The sequence below is a fragment of the Betta splendens genome, chromosome 11, assembly GCF_900634795.4.
Source record: "Betta splendens chromosome 11, fBetSpl5.4, whole genome shotgun sequence".
NCBI classification, from domain to species: Eukaryota; Metazoa; Chordata; class Actinopteri; order Anabantiformes; family Osphronemidae; genus Betta; species Betta splendens.
In genome coordinates this window covers 13,091,587-13,107,521 of record NC_040891.2, presented here as the reverse complement: position 1 = coordinate 13,107,521, position 15,935 = coordinate 13,091,587, and the positions used below count along the sequence as shown (strand labels likewise).

At 49.0% G+C, this 15,935-nt stretch overlaps 2 protein-coding genes across 4 annotated transcripts; both read left to right on the top strand.

The window, feature by feature from the left end:
- Positions 1 to 219: 219 nt before the first annotated feature.
- ncdn (neurochondrin) lies at positions 220 to 4,081 on the top strand. Of its 2 annotated transcripts, none has more exons than XM_041072748.2 (8): positions 220 to 469; positions 949 to 1,158; positions 1,234 to 2,182; positions 2,312 to 2,475; positions 2,663 to 2,901; positions 2,995 to 3,207; positions 3,290 to 3,432; positions 3,609 to 4,081. In XM_041072748.2, exons 1-8 carry the CDS (start codon positions 302 to 304, stop codon positions 4,034 to 4,036), a joined length of 2,514 nt encoding a protein of 837 aa, XP_040928682.1. In that variant the 5' UTR covers positions 220 to 301; the 3' UTR covers positions 4,037 to 4,081. The 2 variants fall into 2 exon arrangements, with proteins under 2 accessions (XP_040928682.1, XP_040928683.1); XM_041072749.2 differs by lacking the exon at positions 220 to 469 and adding an exon at positions 486 to 796.
- A 141-nt stretch (positions 4,082 to 4,222) lies between these two features.
- Positions 4,223 to 14,603, top strand: tfap2e (transcription factor AP-2 epsilon). Of its 2 annotated transcripts, XM_055512644.1 has the most exons (8): positions 4,223 to 5,053; positions 5,665 to 5,779; positions 7,126 to 7,569; positions 9,140 to 9,194; positions 11,178 to 11,409; positions 12,318 to 12,436; positions 13,373 to 13,511; positions 13,587 to 14,603. In XM_055512644.1, exons 2-8 carry the CDS (start codon positions 5,753 to 5,755, stop codon positions 13,846 to 13,848), a joined length of 1,278 nt encoding a protein of 425 aa, XP_055368619.1. In that variant the 5' UTR covers positions 4,223 to 5,053; positions 5,665 to 5,752; the 3' UTR covers positions 13,849 to 14,603. The 2 variants fall into 2 exon arrangements, with proteins under 2 accessions (XP_055368619.1, XP_029022480.1); XM_029166647.3 differs by lacking the exon at positions 5,665 to 5,779.
- The last annotated feature ends 1,332 nt before the right edge of the window (positions 14,604 to 15,935 follow it).

The window sequence follows — 15,935 nt, the reverse complement described above, 5'->3', positions numbered from 1 at the left end:
GGGCGGATTTTCAAAATAAAATACCAGCGGCCTAGCAGTTGAGAGGTTTCCCCCAAAATGTGTTCAAGCTGTGGTGTTTTGAATGAATAACGCGTTTAAAATGAACCTCTAGTGAGACACACACGTCAAGCTATCGTGCGCACACAATTTTTTCTAATTTCACTTTTAGATGTGCTGCATTGAAAAAGAAACGGAAGCGGATGAGCTGAACGAGGCTCCTTTCGCCATGCGTCACTTACCGACCGACAGCGAAATCTTTAATTGACTTCAGTAGCAATACTGGTCTTAATGAATTGTATAAATGTGTTCTTTCACCCCGACGTTAGTACATTACGTATATTGGGGAAACACGACGGGCTGTGCAGGAAATGTCAGGAGCTGGAAACTGGAACATGGGATGATGAGTTGTAGAAGATCCAGCCATGAAAAGGAAGTAATGATGGAGGATTTCAGCAAGAGAGGAATGAAAGTAAAGGCGCTACGTGAAATAATGACAGGCGACTTGTTTTTATATTCCTGAGATCATCGGGTCTGATTATGAGGATTTGAGATTTCCTGTAGGTGGCAGCAATGCAACAATTTTGGATGACGGCTGCCGTCAAACCTCAGAAGAAGAAGAAAAAGTAGCTTTCCGACGTTGCTGCACGGGCCAAAATGGCGCCGTCGCCTTCCAACGACCTCTTCTGCTATTGGCTCGTCTATATGTTTGGGTCGTTTTTATTGGTTTATTGCTGCTCTATTTTGACGAGCGGTGCGTTCGAGCTGTGTTGTCGCATGTGAGGGAGTTGTCAATAAAGTAAGTTGTTTTACTTGGGAACACATGTCCAGGGAAATATATTCATATTTAAACGCCTCTCAAAGATTGTTCTGACAGACACAGCTAAGAACAAAAATTATGCAACTTTATTCGTTGTAAAGTTTAACGCTACTTACCCTTTTCTCTATTAGATATTTACCACGGTCACGATGGCTGACAGTTCCGACACGAGCGGTCAGAGTCGAGATGAACAAGGCAATGGGGAAGGCGAAGGTGGCGTTGACTTGGATAGCGATGCTGGAGGTGGTTTGACTGAAGCCCAGAGAGAGGTGATGGAGAGATGTCTCCATGTGCTTAAAGATGCTAGAAACGACAGTCACACATTAGCAGCTCTTCTGATGGTAAGTGTCTAGATGTGTGGTGAGTCACACCCTACAGCCTTCAGTGACCGGTTTGTCGTTCTCTCCATCTCGCAGATTACCAGACTGTGCCCAGCAAGCCGACTAGACAGGCCCACGTTAAGGCGCATCTTTGAGGCAGTGGGACTCAACCTACCCGCTCGACTCCTGGTGACCGCAGTCCGAGGGGGTGATCGTTCTGATTCCCCGCCCCAGGAACTGCTCTCCCTGGGCACAGCTCTGTTGGCTGCTCTGAGCACAGAGCCAGACATGGCCTCACATCCTCAGCTTCTAACCACCGTCCCGCTCCTGCTGGGCTTCGTAGCCGACGGTCCCGTGTCAGACCAGCAGAAGCAGGCGCAGAGTGAAGCTGCAGAGACGGGGGGTGGTTCTGATTATAAAGACCAGTCAGCAGAGAGTGCAGCGGCTTCCAGGCTGGATGAGGACATGGCCGCTGACTGCTACCAGGTTCTGACAGCTGTGTGCGCTCTACCCAGAGGTCCTGACCAGCTGCTGAGTAGGGGGGCAGTTCCTGCTTTGTGCCACGCAGTGGAACAGAACCAGACTCTGAGCCACGACAGGGGCCTTGCTTTGCTCGCTTGCCTCCTTCTAGGTGAGACAAAAGAAAAAGCGTGGCGCAAACACCCTGCAGAACTCCTCGCTCTACTGGTCAGGCTCTCCAAAGACTTCTGCCAGTCCAAAGACCAAGCTAGGCTGGACATGTGTTCCCAGTTGGCGCAGTTCCTTCCCCCAGTTGGAGCCCAGGTAGAGACTGAGAAGCTGAAGGAAGTCGTGAGCCGTCTGTGGGGAGCGTTAAGACCCATGGTACAGGCGAAGTTGACACCAAAACAGATTGGGCCAATCCTGGTCCTCTGTGCATGTCTGCTGGATTTCTATGGCTGGGATGTGGTGGGACCTCCAAAGTTCTGCTGCTTACTGGTGAATCGGGCCTGTGTGGAGGTCAGAATGGGTTTGGAGGAACCACCTGGTGACCAGCTGAGCCCAGAACTACAGCACACACTCACAGGTAGTTTGCTTTTTGATTGTTTCAAATAGAGACTTTGAAAAGTCAAAAGTCTGCGGGTCTGTGGTTCTATTTATGACTGGGGCCAGTAAAAAAAACTCTGAGTAATAATCCGAGTCTTGTTATTCTCAGGCTGTTACAGAATCATGGAGGCGGCCATAGAGCAGGCCTGCAGTCAAGGGCTGCCATCAGCACCTGCATCTCCTCACATGTCTTCACTCAGTCTGCAGCAGAGCAGGCAGGTGCTTGGAGTGTTGGAGGAGGCCTTCTCTGCTGTAATCTACCACCTGCAACATGTGAGAGGACCACATTTTATTTCTATTAGTCATCCCCTATTCTTTGTTGTACTTGCGTGAGGCGTACTAGGAAGGAAAAACAACAGAAAAAAGACCCGTTTAAGCCACGGTGCCCTGCTGGGAGTGTGTATGAATAATTCCTATTACTGCCCTGAAGACACACCCTCGTCTCTTCCTGTTCTCCAAGGTCGATGCTAGCCGCTATGATGACCCTTTCATCTTCGCCACATTCCGCTGTCTGTGCTCGTGGCTGGCCGAGGAGACGTCCTGCTTGAAGGAGGAGGTGACCGGCCTGCTGCCGTTTTTAATTGGCTACAGCCGCAGCCACCTGCAAGGCGAGAGCCTAGAGCAGGGCCTCTCTGAGTGGATGGCCTCAGTGTCTGTGGGTGAGGACAGAGGGTCCTGGACGGGCAGAGAAGCTCTAAGGTAGAGAATCCCCAGAGAACCGATGAAAAGGTTTGTTATGTCATGTGTTATTTTCTTAATTTCCTCCTTCACATCCTGGTTCTACTCCAATAGGTATCTTCTACCCGCTTTGTGCCACCTGTCCGCGGAGGAAGGTCCAAGGAAGGCGCTGCTCACCCTCGACACCCCGGCGCTGCTGGTGGACTTTCTGTCACAGAGGTGGACTTCCCTCAAAGGGAAAAGTGGGGGTGGAGCCAGAGATCCCAGCATGGAGACAGCCTGCTCAGCTTTGCTCAACTTCACTGTCACGGAGCCAGAAAGAGTCAGGTAGCTGCTTTACAGATGCTTTACCACTTAAATAATCTGTTTTTGGATGAATGCCAAACTCCTTCTGTTTTCTGTTGGTTAGAAAGGACCCATGTTTCAGAAAACTGGAGGCCCTTCTGAGTGACGCTCTTCCAGTTTTGGTGTATAAATCTCACCTGCTGGTCCTGGCAGCAAATTACTGCACACTGGGGCTTATGATGGGTCGACTCAAATCATCTCAATCAGGTGAAACGGCCTTTATTTTTAATTGGTTACGTATCGACTTTTTCATATAAAAATGTGCATAAACTCTATAGTGTGTTACAGTGAATCTATATTTTCCATTAGTGTGTGTTCAACTGTATTTCTCCACAGTGAAGTACCTTCTTATATAAACTAAATAAACTGATCTATCTTTTTAGAATGGGTTGAGGCTAGCCAGAGGCGCTTCTTTTCCACAGCTCTCCGGTTCCTCCGCAGCGCCCTGGACTCCAGCTCCAGCCCAGCCCCAGTAATGGTGAGCCACAGCTGGGAGGAGAGCTGGGAGGAGGCCGCGGAGCTCTGGAGGTTGGGTGTCCAGGCTCTGGGAGGCTGCGTCCGCGCTCAGCCCTGGGTCGTCACGCTGGTCCGAGAGGAGGGTTGGCTCAAACACACCCTGGCCATGCTGGCTCAGTGCAGCGCGCTACCCGAGCAGCACACGCAGGATGCGCTGGAGGAAGCTCTGTGTGCTGTGGCGGAACAATGCCCTCTCTGTAAACAGGAAGTCAGAGACATGATGGTGAAGAATGAGAGAGGAGTGTTGAACCATATGAGGAACCTGAAGAAGTCAGTGGGAGCTGAAAAATGTTAATGCTGGAATGTATAGTCATTTAATAAACTAATGCAAGTGGGGAAATGTGTGTGATCTGTAGCAACGTCATAATGGTCCCTTCGCCAGGCAGGAGGAACGCTCCATGTTCATGAGTCCACCACAAGGTGGTGCCGTGGGACTTGTGCTGAAGTTCCACAAAGTTGGAGCACAAACTCCTCTCTCTCTGTTTTATAGTGGTGGTTGGACGTGCTCGCCAAGTCACATGACCACCTGTCAGAAAGGGGAGTCTGAATCGAACGCACCTACCTGGAAGCGCACCTGCGGTCCCCAGCGGGGTTCCTCCCCTGACGTGGCAAAGCGGGGATGGGGCATTAAAGGGAAGTCAGCTGCTCTGCTTCTCATCCTGCCAGTCTCGGCTTCACCGGGTTCTGTGGGTGGTGTCGCCTCAGATTTGGAGTCTAACGCCGGAAAAATGGAAATGACACTTTCTTTATTTCACTGCTACGATGGATTGTATATAAATCCGTTTTCTAACTTCACTAGCTCTGAAATTAAGTCCGTGTTGTTCATCTTGAACCTTTTTTAACCTAAAATCTACTGCTTGTCTTGTTTCCAATAATTTACCATTAATTAAATGTAACTTTTTTATTTTATGCGGCAACCCAGTTTCATTTTAACACCGCAGCCAATCAGCGATTATAAATAATGCACGGATTCAAATGAAGGAAACGCTCCGTGACTCATGTTTATTCATGCAGTCTTATCCAGTGATCCCACCGTAGAAAAAGTTTTCGCCACCTCCTCTCGACTCGTGTCACCTCCCGCCCTCTTTTCACCCCTCCTTCCCCATCGTCTATCTGTCGCTCTGTGACTCATCCGAACAAAAACTCGTGCGTCGCCCCTCAAACTAACTCACTCCTCTCCCACCTCAGCCCGTCTCCTCTCCATCCATCGCGTCACATTAACCCCTCAGCTGCAGCTTGACTCCCAGACTGAGCCTCCGCCACCGCCACCGCCATGCTCTGGAAATCACGAACCAAGACCGACAGTTTCCAGGTAAAACAAACCCAAAGTTTTCTGTTTCCTTTGTTGCAAGAAGGCGCTCAGCGGCTTTTGATGGTGTGTTTTAGTCCATCTTTGCGTAAAGGCTGTTTACGGTGGAGCGTTTGAGGGACGGTTGGGCCGTAATCGAACATTTAGTCTGGAAGTGAGTCAGTGTGGATTTATCTGGAGAAATGGGTCAGAGAAATATTCATCACTTCACTTTACAATTTACAGCAAATACGAACCCAGACGTCATGTTAAATACTGGATTTGGAAGCGTAACCAAATAAAAATAAATGTTTGTCATGCGTACAAGGCTGAGTAAAATTTATCAGATGTTCTCTTTTGGGGAAGAAACCAATAAAATGTCAGGGTGTATGAATTAACGAGCAATAATTGAATGAATATATCTCTTTAAGAGAAGTGGACCCTGTCGACCCCTCCCCTCATTCTGCCGGGTGCGCGCAACGACTATAAGTAGTGCGCTCATGGAGCTGCTGGGACTCTGAGTGTTGTGTGCGCGTGAGTGTCTGGCCGCAGCTCTTCTCCAGCGCGTTGGGAGATAAGGAAGAGTAAATAACGCCGCTGAGTTTAATGGAGCGTTGACGCGGTCTGGATTACAGCTCCCGGGTTCTGGTGGTTCCGTTCAGTGGCCTGAAAGTCTGCGCATCCTGTTGAATTTTGAATTTGGGGGCATCCAGAGCGGTCCAGATGTTAATCCACACCTATTCTGCTATGGTGAGTTTGACAAACACATTTAATGGACAGAACGAAGTCTGTTGGTCGCGGATGAAACGTCTAAGTCAATTTAAGGCATAAAGGATTTAATCTTATTACGCGCGTAATATGTGCAATTACTTAAAACACAAAAAGTCTCTCACTTTGGATTTTTAAACGTCTGAAATTAAACGACTTTTGGTAAATAATAATGTAAATTAATTTAGATTTTTTTGCTAAATACATTTCTGGTGAATTTGCCTTTTACACTTTCCAAATCTTTCTTCCCAATGCGCTAGACTGACTGCGAGTTTACTGTTGCGCTGCGCATCTGTCCGCAGAGATGCTCTTTGTCTGCGCGGTGTCAGAGCAAGTGAGAGCGGGTGACAGTTGACTTTCCAACGGAGACTCCGTACAATAAAAGCCTTGCTGGAAATGGATCAGAAACGCGCATAGCGGTGTGTGTGTGTGTGTGTGTGTGTGTGTGTGTGTGTGTGTGTGTGTGTGTGTGTTTGTGTGTGTGTGCGTGTGTGTGCGTGTGTGCGTGTGTTTGCGTGTGTGTGCGTGTGTTTGCGTGTGTTGCGTGTGTTTGCGTGTGTTTGCGTGTGTTGCGTGTGTTTGCGTGTGTTTGCGTGTGTTCAGCCTGACAGCGGCCCACGTCGGTTGGCTCATAATGGACAGTGTTCGGCTCAGCACCATTGATCTCGGTGACCCAGCTTTTAACAGAATCCAATCCCAGCAGGATGTGTCTGGGCCGATATGTGGGCTCCGTCTCCTCTCACTGTGACGCGCTGCTGCTTCGCCCACATGACGGTGACAGACGCGTAAAGTTGAAGCCGCGCTCTGATTTCTGCCACTTGTCATCGTGAATGAAGCCGTTTCTCGAATTTCCACGCGTGGGGGTCAGCGTGGCTGCGCGCGCGCCGCGGCGGGTTATTTACAGACGCGCTGCGCGTCTGTAAATAACCGCAGCTCCTCCTCCCGCAGCTCCCGCAGCTCCCGCAGCGACGTGTTGTGGCTGCGCATTACCTGTCCTTTGCGCCGCTTCGCGGTGGCCGTGACCTTTCTGACGCTGTTCAGCAGCGACGCCGACGGCGTCTCCTGCCAGCGCGCATCACTTCAAGCGCTGCTGCTATTTCCATCCCGCTCATAAAATGCAAATATATTTATTTTGGGTTGTTTTGTCTCGGCTGAAAAGTTTAAGCATTTTGTACAAGTTTGTTTTTGTGCTATTACTGTTTCTATTTTCGCTATCATTTTGAGGCAACACAGACAGCATTTGCCAGCGCTCTTTTATTACGCTCAGTCCCGTTCGCAGCTCTCTGTTAAAGCTGCGGATGTGACGCTCGCCTCTCCATTCTCCGCAGGACCGCGCAGACGGACTGAGCGGCTCTTCGCCGAGCGGGCGCCTCTCCCAGCTGTCCTCCCTGAACCAGGCCGCCTACTCCTCGGCTCCTCCGCTATGCCACACTCCGGCCTCCGACTTCCAGCCCCCCTACTTCCCTCCCCCCTACCCGCAGTCCTCCCTGCCGTACTCGCAGACGCAGGACTCGGCCTATTCCCACCTGTCAGACCCGTACCCCTCCATCAACTCCATCCATCAGCACCAGCAAGCGGCGTGGCACTCGCAGAGGTCGCGTTCCGAGGAGGGGGGGCTCTTGTCACAGTCTCACCGGGCTCTGAGCCTCGACCCCCGGCGGGAGTATCCAGCTGTCCCTCGGCTGCTGCACGGTCTCGGGGAGGGGGCTGCCGCACTCGGCGACGGTCCTCTCGGGATGCACCTGGGACATCACGGCCTGGAGGATCTTCAGGTAACTGATTGTTTATTGACTTTTTTTTACCTTTTTGTTTTGGTAGCGTTAAAATCACTCACACACATATTGTTCAGATTTCAAAAGGGTGGTTATAAAGACAACTTTTTTTTCGTTTTTTCGATTCGATCATTTTTAATGCAAGTAATTATTATATTTAAACATATACCTCGTTTTTAAAAATATACGGATGGAGGCATCAGGCCCCAAGGCGATAAAGGCCTGTGTTTTATTCTACCTCCAAATATCACTACGATTAAAATATTTTTGAATTAAGACTCTTAATTTTCAACGTCTTCGTTTTGTATTTTTACAAAATTTGCACCCTTTAAAATTATTTTATTTTAATTGTTTATAAATCTACATTATTTTGTAGTTTGACCATTTAAATAAGGGAAAATATAAGCATTTGCGCGCTGCAATTAGAGGCTGAAATACACAACGGATTTAACTTGAAGTGTTGGATTTTATTTTACCACATTTAAAGTACCAGTGAAATGTAGTGTCTTTTTAACCAGTTCACGTTTAGGCTGAAACTGTTATGGCTTATTAAATCCTAAATAAATCATTTTCTACCCTCTCTTATTTTCCCTTAATAATAAAATTGGCGAGGTGGCAAATATCACTTTGTAATTCATCCCAACATGCGTCCATCACTATCCGACGTCCCGCACAGAGACAAAGTGCTTGTGCGCCTCGTGCAGGCAGCCCTTTCGCCTTCTGCAGGTTTCAGGGGAAGAATAGTTTCTATGGTTTATTGAGCAGTCAGCTTCCCTGCAGCAGGTGCAGCTGCAGACGCTGTTTGTTGCCCCCTCGCAGAAAAACACAGCGAAACCAATTGATCTGCACGGTCATTAATAGGAAAGAAACGTGTGAGAGCGGCGCCAGGCGAGGAGTCAACCCGGGCATGTTACTGTTAAACGCTCCCTCTTGACAAGGACCTTCATTTGATTAATGGATTAAATCCTTCGCGTTTGAACCGTCTTATAAATTCAGCACAAAGGAGACATCGCCCTGCAAGACGTTTATTCTTAGGAAATGAAAAGAGCGAATAAATAATAGTGTTCCTTCACTGAATACTTTGTGGTGGCTGTTTTTGATCGTCACTGAATCACAGTTTAGTTTTTATACAATTTGTCCTAATTACAACTGCAGAGACCGAAATATATATTCACATATTAAATCCAATTATAAAAGCACAGGCTATTGGCTATAAATGTTTTTTAAATTGTTCATTTAAATTTAGTAATTTTAGAGATACTGAAATGATTATCTGAATTTTTAACAAAGACAGCCTTGTACGTTTGAAATATTTTTGTTAACAGTTTTCTAACAATAAAGCTTTGTAACATAAAAATGTACGTTTAATTTAGAGTAATTACATGTTTCCTGTTGTTCAGCTGTGAAAATATAATCAATGTATAAATATACTAAACCTATTTTATTATTTATTTGTATCTAGATCTTTAAAAAAATTGCTCCCTCCATCTTGCTTTGGCCTGAGAATGTCAGACTGTGTGTGTTTGTGTGTGTGTATAAATGATAGTGACTGTCTGTCTGTCTGACACAGGGAATGGAGGAAGGATCAGCCTTGGGCATCCTCGACCACTCTGTCATTAAAAAAGGTAAGAGGTGCTGAGCTGTGTGTGTGTGTGTGTGTGTGTGTGTGTGTGTGTGTGTGTGAGAGAGAGAGAGAGAGAGAGACAGGAGAGATGGATTGAGTGTGTATGTGTGCATTTGTGTCTAAGTGTGCACCTATATAATTGTGCTATACATGCTGAAGGGGTTTTTGTGTTTAGGGGCACTCTAACACCAGTCTATCTATCTCACTGCCACACACACACGCACACACACACACACACACACACACACACACACACACACACACACACTATAAATAATTCTGTTTTGCTATTTCATTTGAAGTCAAGAAGTCCTCTAATACTCAGCTGCAGACTTCACCCCAAAGGCACACATTCTTAATGAACTGTTCATGGTCATATGAGAGAGTGTGTGTGAGGGAGAGAGCGAGCGAGCGAGCGAGGGATTAGAGTGAAGAGGAGAGCGAAGTGGGGCAAAGAAGACAAGGGAGGGGCACATGATAAAAGAGGAGTTGAGGGGAAATTTGCAGAGTATGATCGCTGTAATATTACAGAGTCGGAGCGGCAGAAGACACAGGGGCACGATTAGAAAATTCAAGTTGGATTTACAGCTGGTGGAGCGAGATACTGCGAAAAGCCAAACTGAGCCCAGTCCTTGTGCAGATGTGCAAAAAAGTGAACACTTGCTCCGAAGCAAGTTGAAGTGACGTCGATTGTGAGAATAAAACCAGCTCTTGCTGTTAAACTGTTCATAAAGATAGTGGGTCCTTTCTTTAAATGACCTTCAAATTATCCTCAAACATTGTTGTGACTTCAAATGTACAGCAGCGATTCCCACTATTGAAACAGCTCCTAAAGTTTCCACAACAATGAGGATGTAAGTCTCCAGATGAAGTCCCCGAAGAGAAGCTTCCCACATTCCTGATAGAACTGCCGCTGCACATCAGCCAGTCATTTGATGAAGTGACATTAATTCTGTTTGCCTTAGAATTGATCAGCTTCCCCAGCAAGCACTTACAGTCAGACGGCAGAACAAACCAGAAGCGCTCATGAATAAGAAACTCCAACGGGGGGAGAAGAGAACAAGACGGAATGAAGGGGGGGGGGGGGGGGGGTGACAAAGGAGAGGGAGCGTTGGAGGAAACTGCCGCTGCGGCCTCGCCGGCTGCGCGTGAACGAGGGGAGTTCTTCCCTTCTAGTTCTGGAGTCTGCGGCGCAGCGGGGTGTCACGAGGAGGCCACCCACCGCCTGCACAGTGCGCAGCACACAGACGCGCAGATAACATCATCCTCGGATCAGGAAGAGAGAGGAAAAAGCCGGCGCCACCAGGAAAAGAGGCGACAGGGAACAAAACGCCCTGTAAAAAATATATTCTAGTCCGTCTCTTTCTTACGTCATGGGTCGGAAACCACGTTCGTGTCCGTCGTCTCGCGTGTGTCACGCACTTTCTGCTAGTTCACTAAATGCTGGTGGCGACCCGCTGTGAGCCTCAGATGAAAGGTTGATGACGTCATCGCGCGAAATGACGCGTGGTTTAATCTGCGGGGGAATTAGTTGCTCGGTTTCATCCCAGCAGATCTGCACCAACACGCATCATCATCATCATCATCATCATCATCATCATCTGGATGCAGTGGCGCAACAGGTTTGCGGATTCAGGGACACGCTTTAATGACGCTTCTGCTCCATTTGCGGAAAAAGGGGACAGCAAAGCCGATCGGAGTCTTAAAAGTTTACCGCAGTGCAGAAAAGTGAGCGTGAAGTGAAGCCGCCAAGGTGTGAAACAAAGCTATTTGAGAATGCGCCGTCAAAACGTAACCACCTGCAGTTGCAACAACAGAATCAACAAGCAGCGCTCCAGAATTAGAGCTGTCGGCACAGGGGAGAACATGACACTGAATAGATTCATGGCGCACAGAACACGTTTAAGGCTGATGTTTATTCATCATCTGCCTGCTTTTTGTCTCCACATCCCGCTTTTCGTGACCCGCTCCGTCTCTCCTCCAGTTCCCATCCCGTCCAAACTCAACGGCTCGTCGCTGTCGGCCCTGTCCATCGGGAAGGAGGGCCTGGGCGTGGGCGCCGTGTCCAACCCGGCCGAGGTGTTCTGTTCGGTGCCCGGGCGGCTGTCGCTGCTCAGCTCCACCTCCAAGTACAAGGTGACGGTCGGCGAAGTGCAGCGGCGCCTGTCTCCACCCGAGTGCCTCAACGCGTCTCTGCTGGGGGGGGTCCTGCGCAGGTGAGATCCGGCACGAGACGCGGATCAGCCTCATCTTCTGTCTTTATCAGATGCTGCAACACCAAACTTCACAACAGCCCACTTTGTTATGGGGGAGATTAGTTTTAATAGGAGATTAGAATAATCTTTCATTCATGCATAAAAGTAAATGAACAAGGTCAATTATACCCCCTGCTTTTTAAATTTTTAAAGCTAAAAATCAAGGTCCACAACCAGGAATCATAGGAAATGTGCGACAGAACAACCTAATCTTAAAGTTCCTCATCGCTGTGATGAGGAGGAGCTCTGTCTCCATACGTTTAGACCTTCCTCTTCTTTTTCTCCACGAAGCGGTGGAACAGTTTTAAGTGAAGTGGAGCTTGGGACACAAAATGGGTCATGGGACTAAATCACAAGAGAAGCGATGGGGTTTAATGAGCCTCAGCCTCAGGGCCTGAAGCAACTTTGTGATTTGGGTTCAGGGCTGAAATACTTTAAGAGGACATAATTAAAAGATCTGAAGGGAGGTAACGGTTCTGCAGCCGGCACCAGTCCGTTAGATGTAGATAGAGTCAAATATAGAATAAAATAAACAATATCATCAGGAATCCCATCCCAGCTGAGAGTTGGGATCTCATCAGATAATTGGTATTTTCAATCCAAATGTTTTTCCATTTTTACCACTATTACGGCATAAATGTGTTTTTAAGTTGACATGATAGAATAAAGCAAAGCATCGTCTAAAAGGATGAAAAGACCCCTGACAGCAGAGGATGGGATCACTGCTGACAGGGAACAGAGAGAGATTTCAGCTTCAAATTTGCTCAAACACACATTCAGCCGTCGACGTAATACAAAGATACAGGCGCACACACGGAGCATCCCCTAAAAAGAGCTCTCTCCGTCTCCGTCTCCCTGCCTCCCCCCAGGGCCAAGTCAAAGAATGGTGGCCGATGTCTGAGAGAGCGTCTGGAGAAGATTGGCCTCAACCTGCCCGCCGGGCGCCGCAAGGCGGCCAACGTCACTCTGCTGACATCTCTAGTGGAGGGTAGGCAGCGCGCGCACACACACACACACACACACGCACACACACACACGCACGCACACGCACACACACACACACACACGCAAAACGCACACACACACCACACACACACACACACACACCACTGCACACACACACCCACACACACACCCAAACCACACACCACCACCACACACACCACACACACACACCACACATCACACACACACACACACACACACACACACACACACACAGCACACACCACAACACCACACCACAACCACACCCACACACACAAAACACACACCACCACCACAAGACACACAAACACACACACGACACACGGCAACACACACCCAGACACACACACCCACACACACAACACCACACATACACCACACACACCACACACACACACCACACACACACACAAAACACAAACGCACACACAGACACTCGACACACACACACAACAAAGCACAACACCACCCAGCAACTGCACCACACACACCCCACACCACACACAGACACACACACACAGACACACACACACACACACACACACACACACACACACACACACACACACACACACACACACTGCATACATCCTGACAGGGGGAGACACATATTCACACACAAATCTCCACGCGTGAGCAGCCACGAATAAACAACGGCGGCACGGGCGGCCGCACACACACGTGCGCGTGCGCACACACTCGGGTGGGTGTCATCTGAGGAACGCGCCCTCTCTGAGCCAAAGAGCAGTGAACTGTTTGCCCAGTGAAAGTGAGAGAAACGACTGCAGCCCGGCCTGGTCCCGACCCGACCCGACCCGACCGGTCAATCAATTGTTGCCCATTTAACAGCTTTTATTCTGACTGACTGATCATTTGAGAGCTTTTATTCTGACGCTCATCCCGGGTTCCTGTCTCTCTCTCTCTCTCTCCCCTCCAGGTGAGGCCGTCCATCTGGCGCGAGACTTCGGGTACGTGTGCGAGACGGAGTTTCCAGCCAGAGCCACAGCCGAGTACCTGTGCAGGCAGAGCGACCCGGAGCAGCTGCCCACGCGGCGCAGCATGCTGCTCGCCACCAAGTGAGTCACCGCCGCCGCTGCCCCTTCCTGCACGCAGGGGCCAGCTTGTCCTAACGCCCGTGTCCCCTCGTCCAGGGAGATCTGTAAGGAGTTCGTGGACCTGATGTCCCAGGACCGGTCCCCGCTGGGCGGCAGCCGGCCCACGCCCTGCCTGGAGCCCGGCGTGCAGGGCAGCCTCACCCACTTCAGCCTGCTCACCCACGGCTTCGGCACCCCGGCCATCTGCGCCGCGCTCTCCGCCTTCCAGAGCTACCTGATGGAGGCCATCAAGATGCTGGACAAGGGAGAGGGCGGCGGCAAGAGCCACCACGACAAGGAGATGAAGCACCGCAAGTAGAGGGAGGACCCGGGGGGGGGGGGGGGGGGGCCGAGGCCCCCCTGCGTCCTCACCTTCACCCTCAGGAGAAAAACTGAGACTTTTACCTCCCAGAACCCCTGAGGTCCGCCTCACGGAGGAGGACGGGGTCCTGGTGATATCTGTACTGTAATGTGTGTCCACAACCACCTCGCTCTGGCACATGGACCTCTGTTCTCGGCAGCTGGTTTGTGTCACGGTGGAACCTGCCAAACGCCAGGATGAGTTGCTACATATGGTTTCACTTACCCTCCTTTTTTATTTTATTTGATTTGGTAAACATGTCACTTGTGTCTGTGTTCTAGAAGCTCCTGCCTTCATCAAACACACACACACACACGCACGCACACACGCACGCACACACACCCCTGAACGCTTCTTTATTGGGACTGAACTCATCTGGGAAGAGTCGTAAGCCATATCCGAGACAACGACCTGGTCTTTGCTCCTCTGGAACTTTGGGAGACTTTTAACTCCAGCTGTTTGGACGACTTCCTTGTGTAGTTCTTCTTAGTTGGGGGTCATGGGAAATTGGGTTCTCTGGATTCACTAGGAGGGATGACGAGGAGTCAAAGGCAGCTAAAGAAGATTAGTTTTGTTTAATTTTGATGTGTTGGTAACTTAAAATCACACAAATCATTTTGTACTTTGTGTATGTTTATTATTAATGTTATTACTGTTATTATTATTGTGTTATGGCATAAATGTAATATATTATTAAAGAATTAAGAAGTGTTTTGATTGGTTGAGTTTCATGAGAGCATTTTTATGTTTTGACCTGAAAAATCGGAACAATAAAATGTAATGGCACCTTCCGGCGCCTTCCAGTGCCGCTGTCCACTTTAAGTCTTTTAAATTCACAGGCGATAATGTATATTTATTCACTTTTAGTGTGTTTTTTTATCGTAACGCTTCCTGTCCTGACGCGCGGTCTCAATAATGACACTTTTTATGAATCCCTGCAGGCAAATCCTATTCTGTCTTCAAGAGGGAGGTCACGGCACGGGTCGCGTCCAACACTTGAATTCATTATTGATTAATATAAAAACCACTGAGATTAAACTATTAAACGCTTTGTCCATAAAATGTCAGAATATGGTGAAATATGTCATCAGTCCTAAACCAACAGACCACGGAGATATTAAACAGAAACAAGCAGTAAAACTAGAAAATGTCCTGCCAGCTGATTTTGATGCAGACATTGAGGGTCCCCAGAGGATGAACCCTGCTGATTGTCAGGTCGTCAGGTGAAACTTTAAATGAATGCAAAACTCCTCTCATCCTAGAGCGACCGAGCTTCAGAGGTGGATGACGTTTAGCAGCAACAGATGCTGAGGTCCAGTGTTTTGGCTTCTCTCTTTGTAGTAACCATGTAACCAGAACAAATCTTCCAGAGGCTCGACCCAATAATCAGCCCATCGCTGTTATTATTCTGCTGAGTCAGACCCTCTGTCTGCACCCCGGGGGGCCACTCAGGCCTCCAGCAGGAGCTCAGGGAGGCGAACGCCGTACCTGCCCAACAAGCCAAACACCGCCGCCCGTTCAGGCCCTCGTTTCATTCGAGCGACTCTGAAATTACCACTTTCCAGGGACGCAGCGCAGACGCGTCGCCGTCGCACACGCGCCAACATCACTCGTCCCTACCTGCCGTATCTCCGCGTCTCTCCTCCCATCTCATTACTCTCCTGTGTCAATTCCCCACCATCCCTTTATCTCCTTCTCTGTAACCTAACTCCCTCCCTCCCTCCCCCTCCTCCCCCCTCATCCTCTCCCTCCACCTCACACTCAGCGGGACCGTTCTCCATCTCTCCCTGTGCCTCCAGGCAAACATATGCTGCTCTTCCCGTCAGATTCCGGTGTGCTGGAGAGAGAGAGAGCGAGCGAGCGAGCGAGCGACTGAGAGGAGGGATTGTTTAATGTTTATTAATCACCTGTCTGTGGTGGAGAGAGCCACACACACGCAGACTCGCTGTTTCTCTCACACACAAGCAGATTGGCCTGGTTTTCATTTACAGCTGTGTACGAGACATTCACGGTAACAGGAGGAACTTTGCATTTTCTCAGGAGCT

Excerpts from the sequence above, each read along its gene's own strand:
- tfap2e (XM_029166647.3), top strand. The coding sequence starts at position 5,015 with ATGCTCTGGAAATCACGAACCAAGACCGACAGTTTCCAG. Across the intron at positions 7,570-9,139 it reads ACGGCCTGGAGGATCTTCAG|GGAATGGAGGAAGGATCAGC; the intron begins GTAACTGATTGT and ends TGTCTGACACAG. Across the intron at positions 12,437-13,372 it reads GCTGACATCTCTAGTGGAGG|GTGAGGCCGTCCATCTGGCG; the intron begins GTAGGCAGCGCG and ends TCTCCCCTCCAG.
- ncdn (XM_041072748.2), top strand. The coding sequence starts at position 302 with ATGTGTTCTTTCACCCCGACGTTAGTACATTACGTATATTGGGGAAAC. Across the intron at positions 3,208-3,289 it reads ACGGAGCCAGAAAGAGTCAG|AAAGGACCCATGTTTCAGAA; the intron begins GTAGCTGCTTTA and ends TCTGTTGGTTAG. Across the intron at positions 3,433-3,608 it reads ACTCAAATCATCTCAATCAG|AATGGGTTGAGGCTAGCCAG; the intron begins GTGAAACGGCCT and ends CTATCTTTTTAG.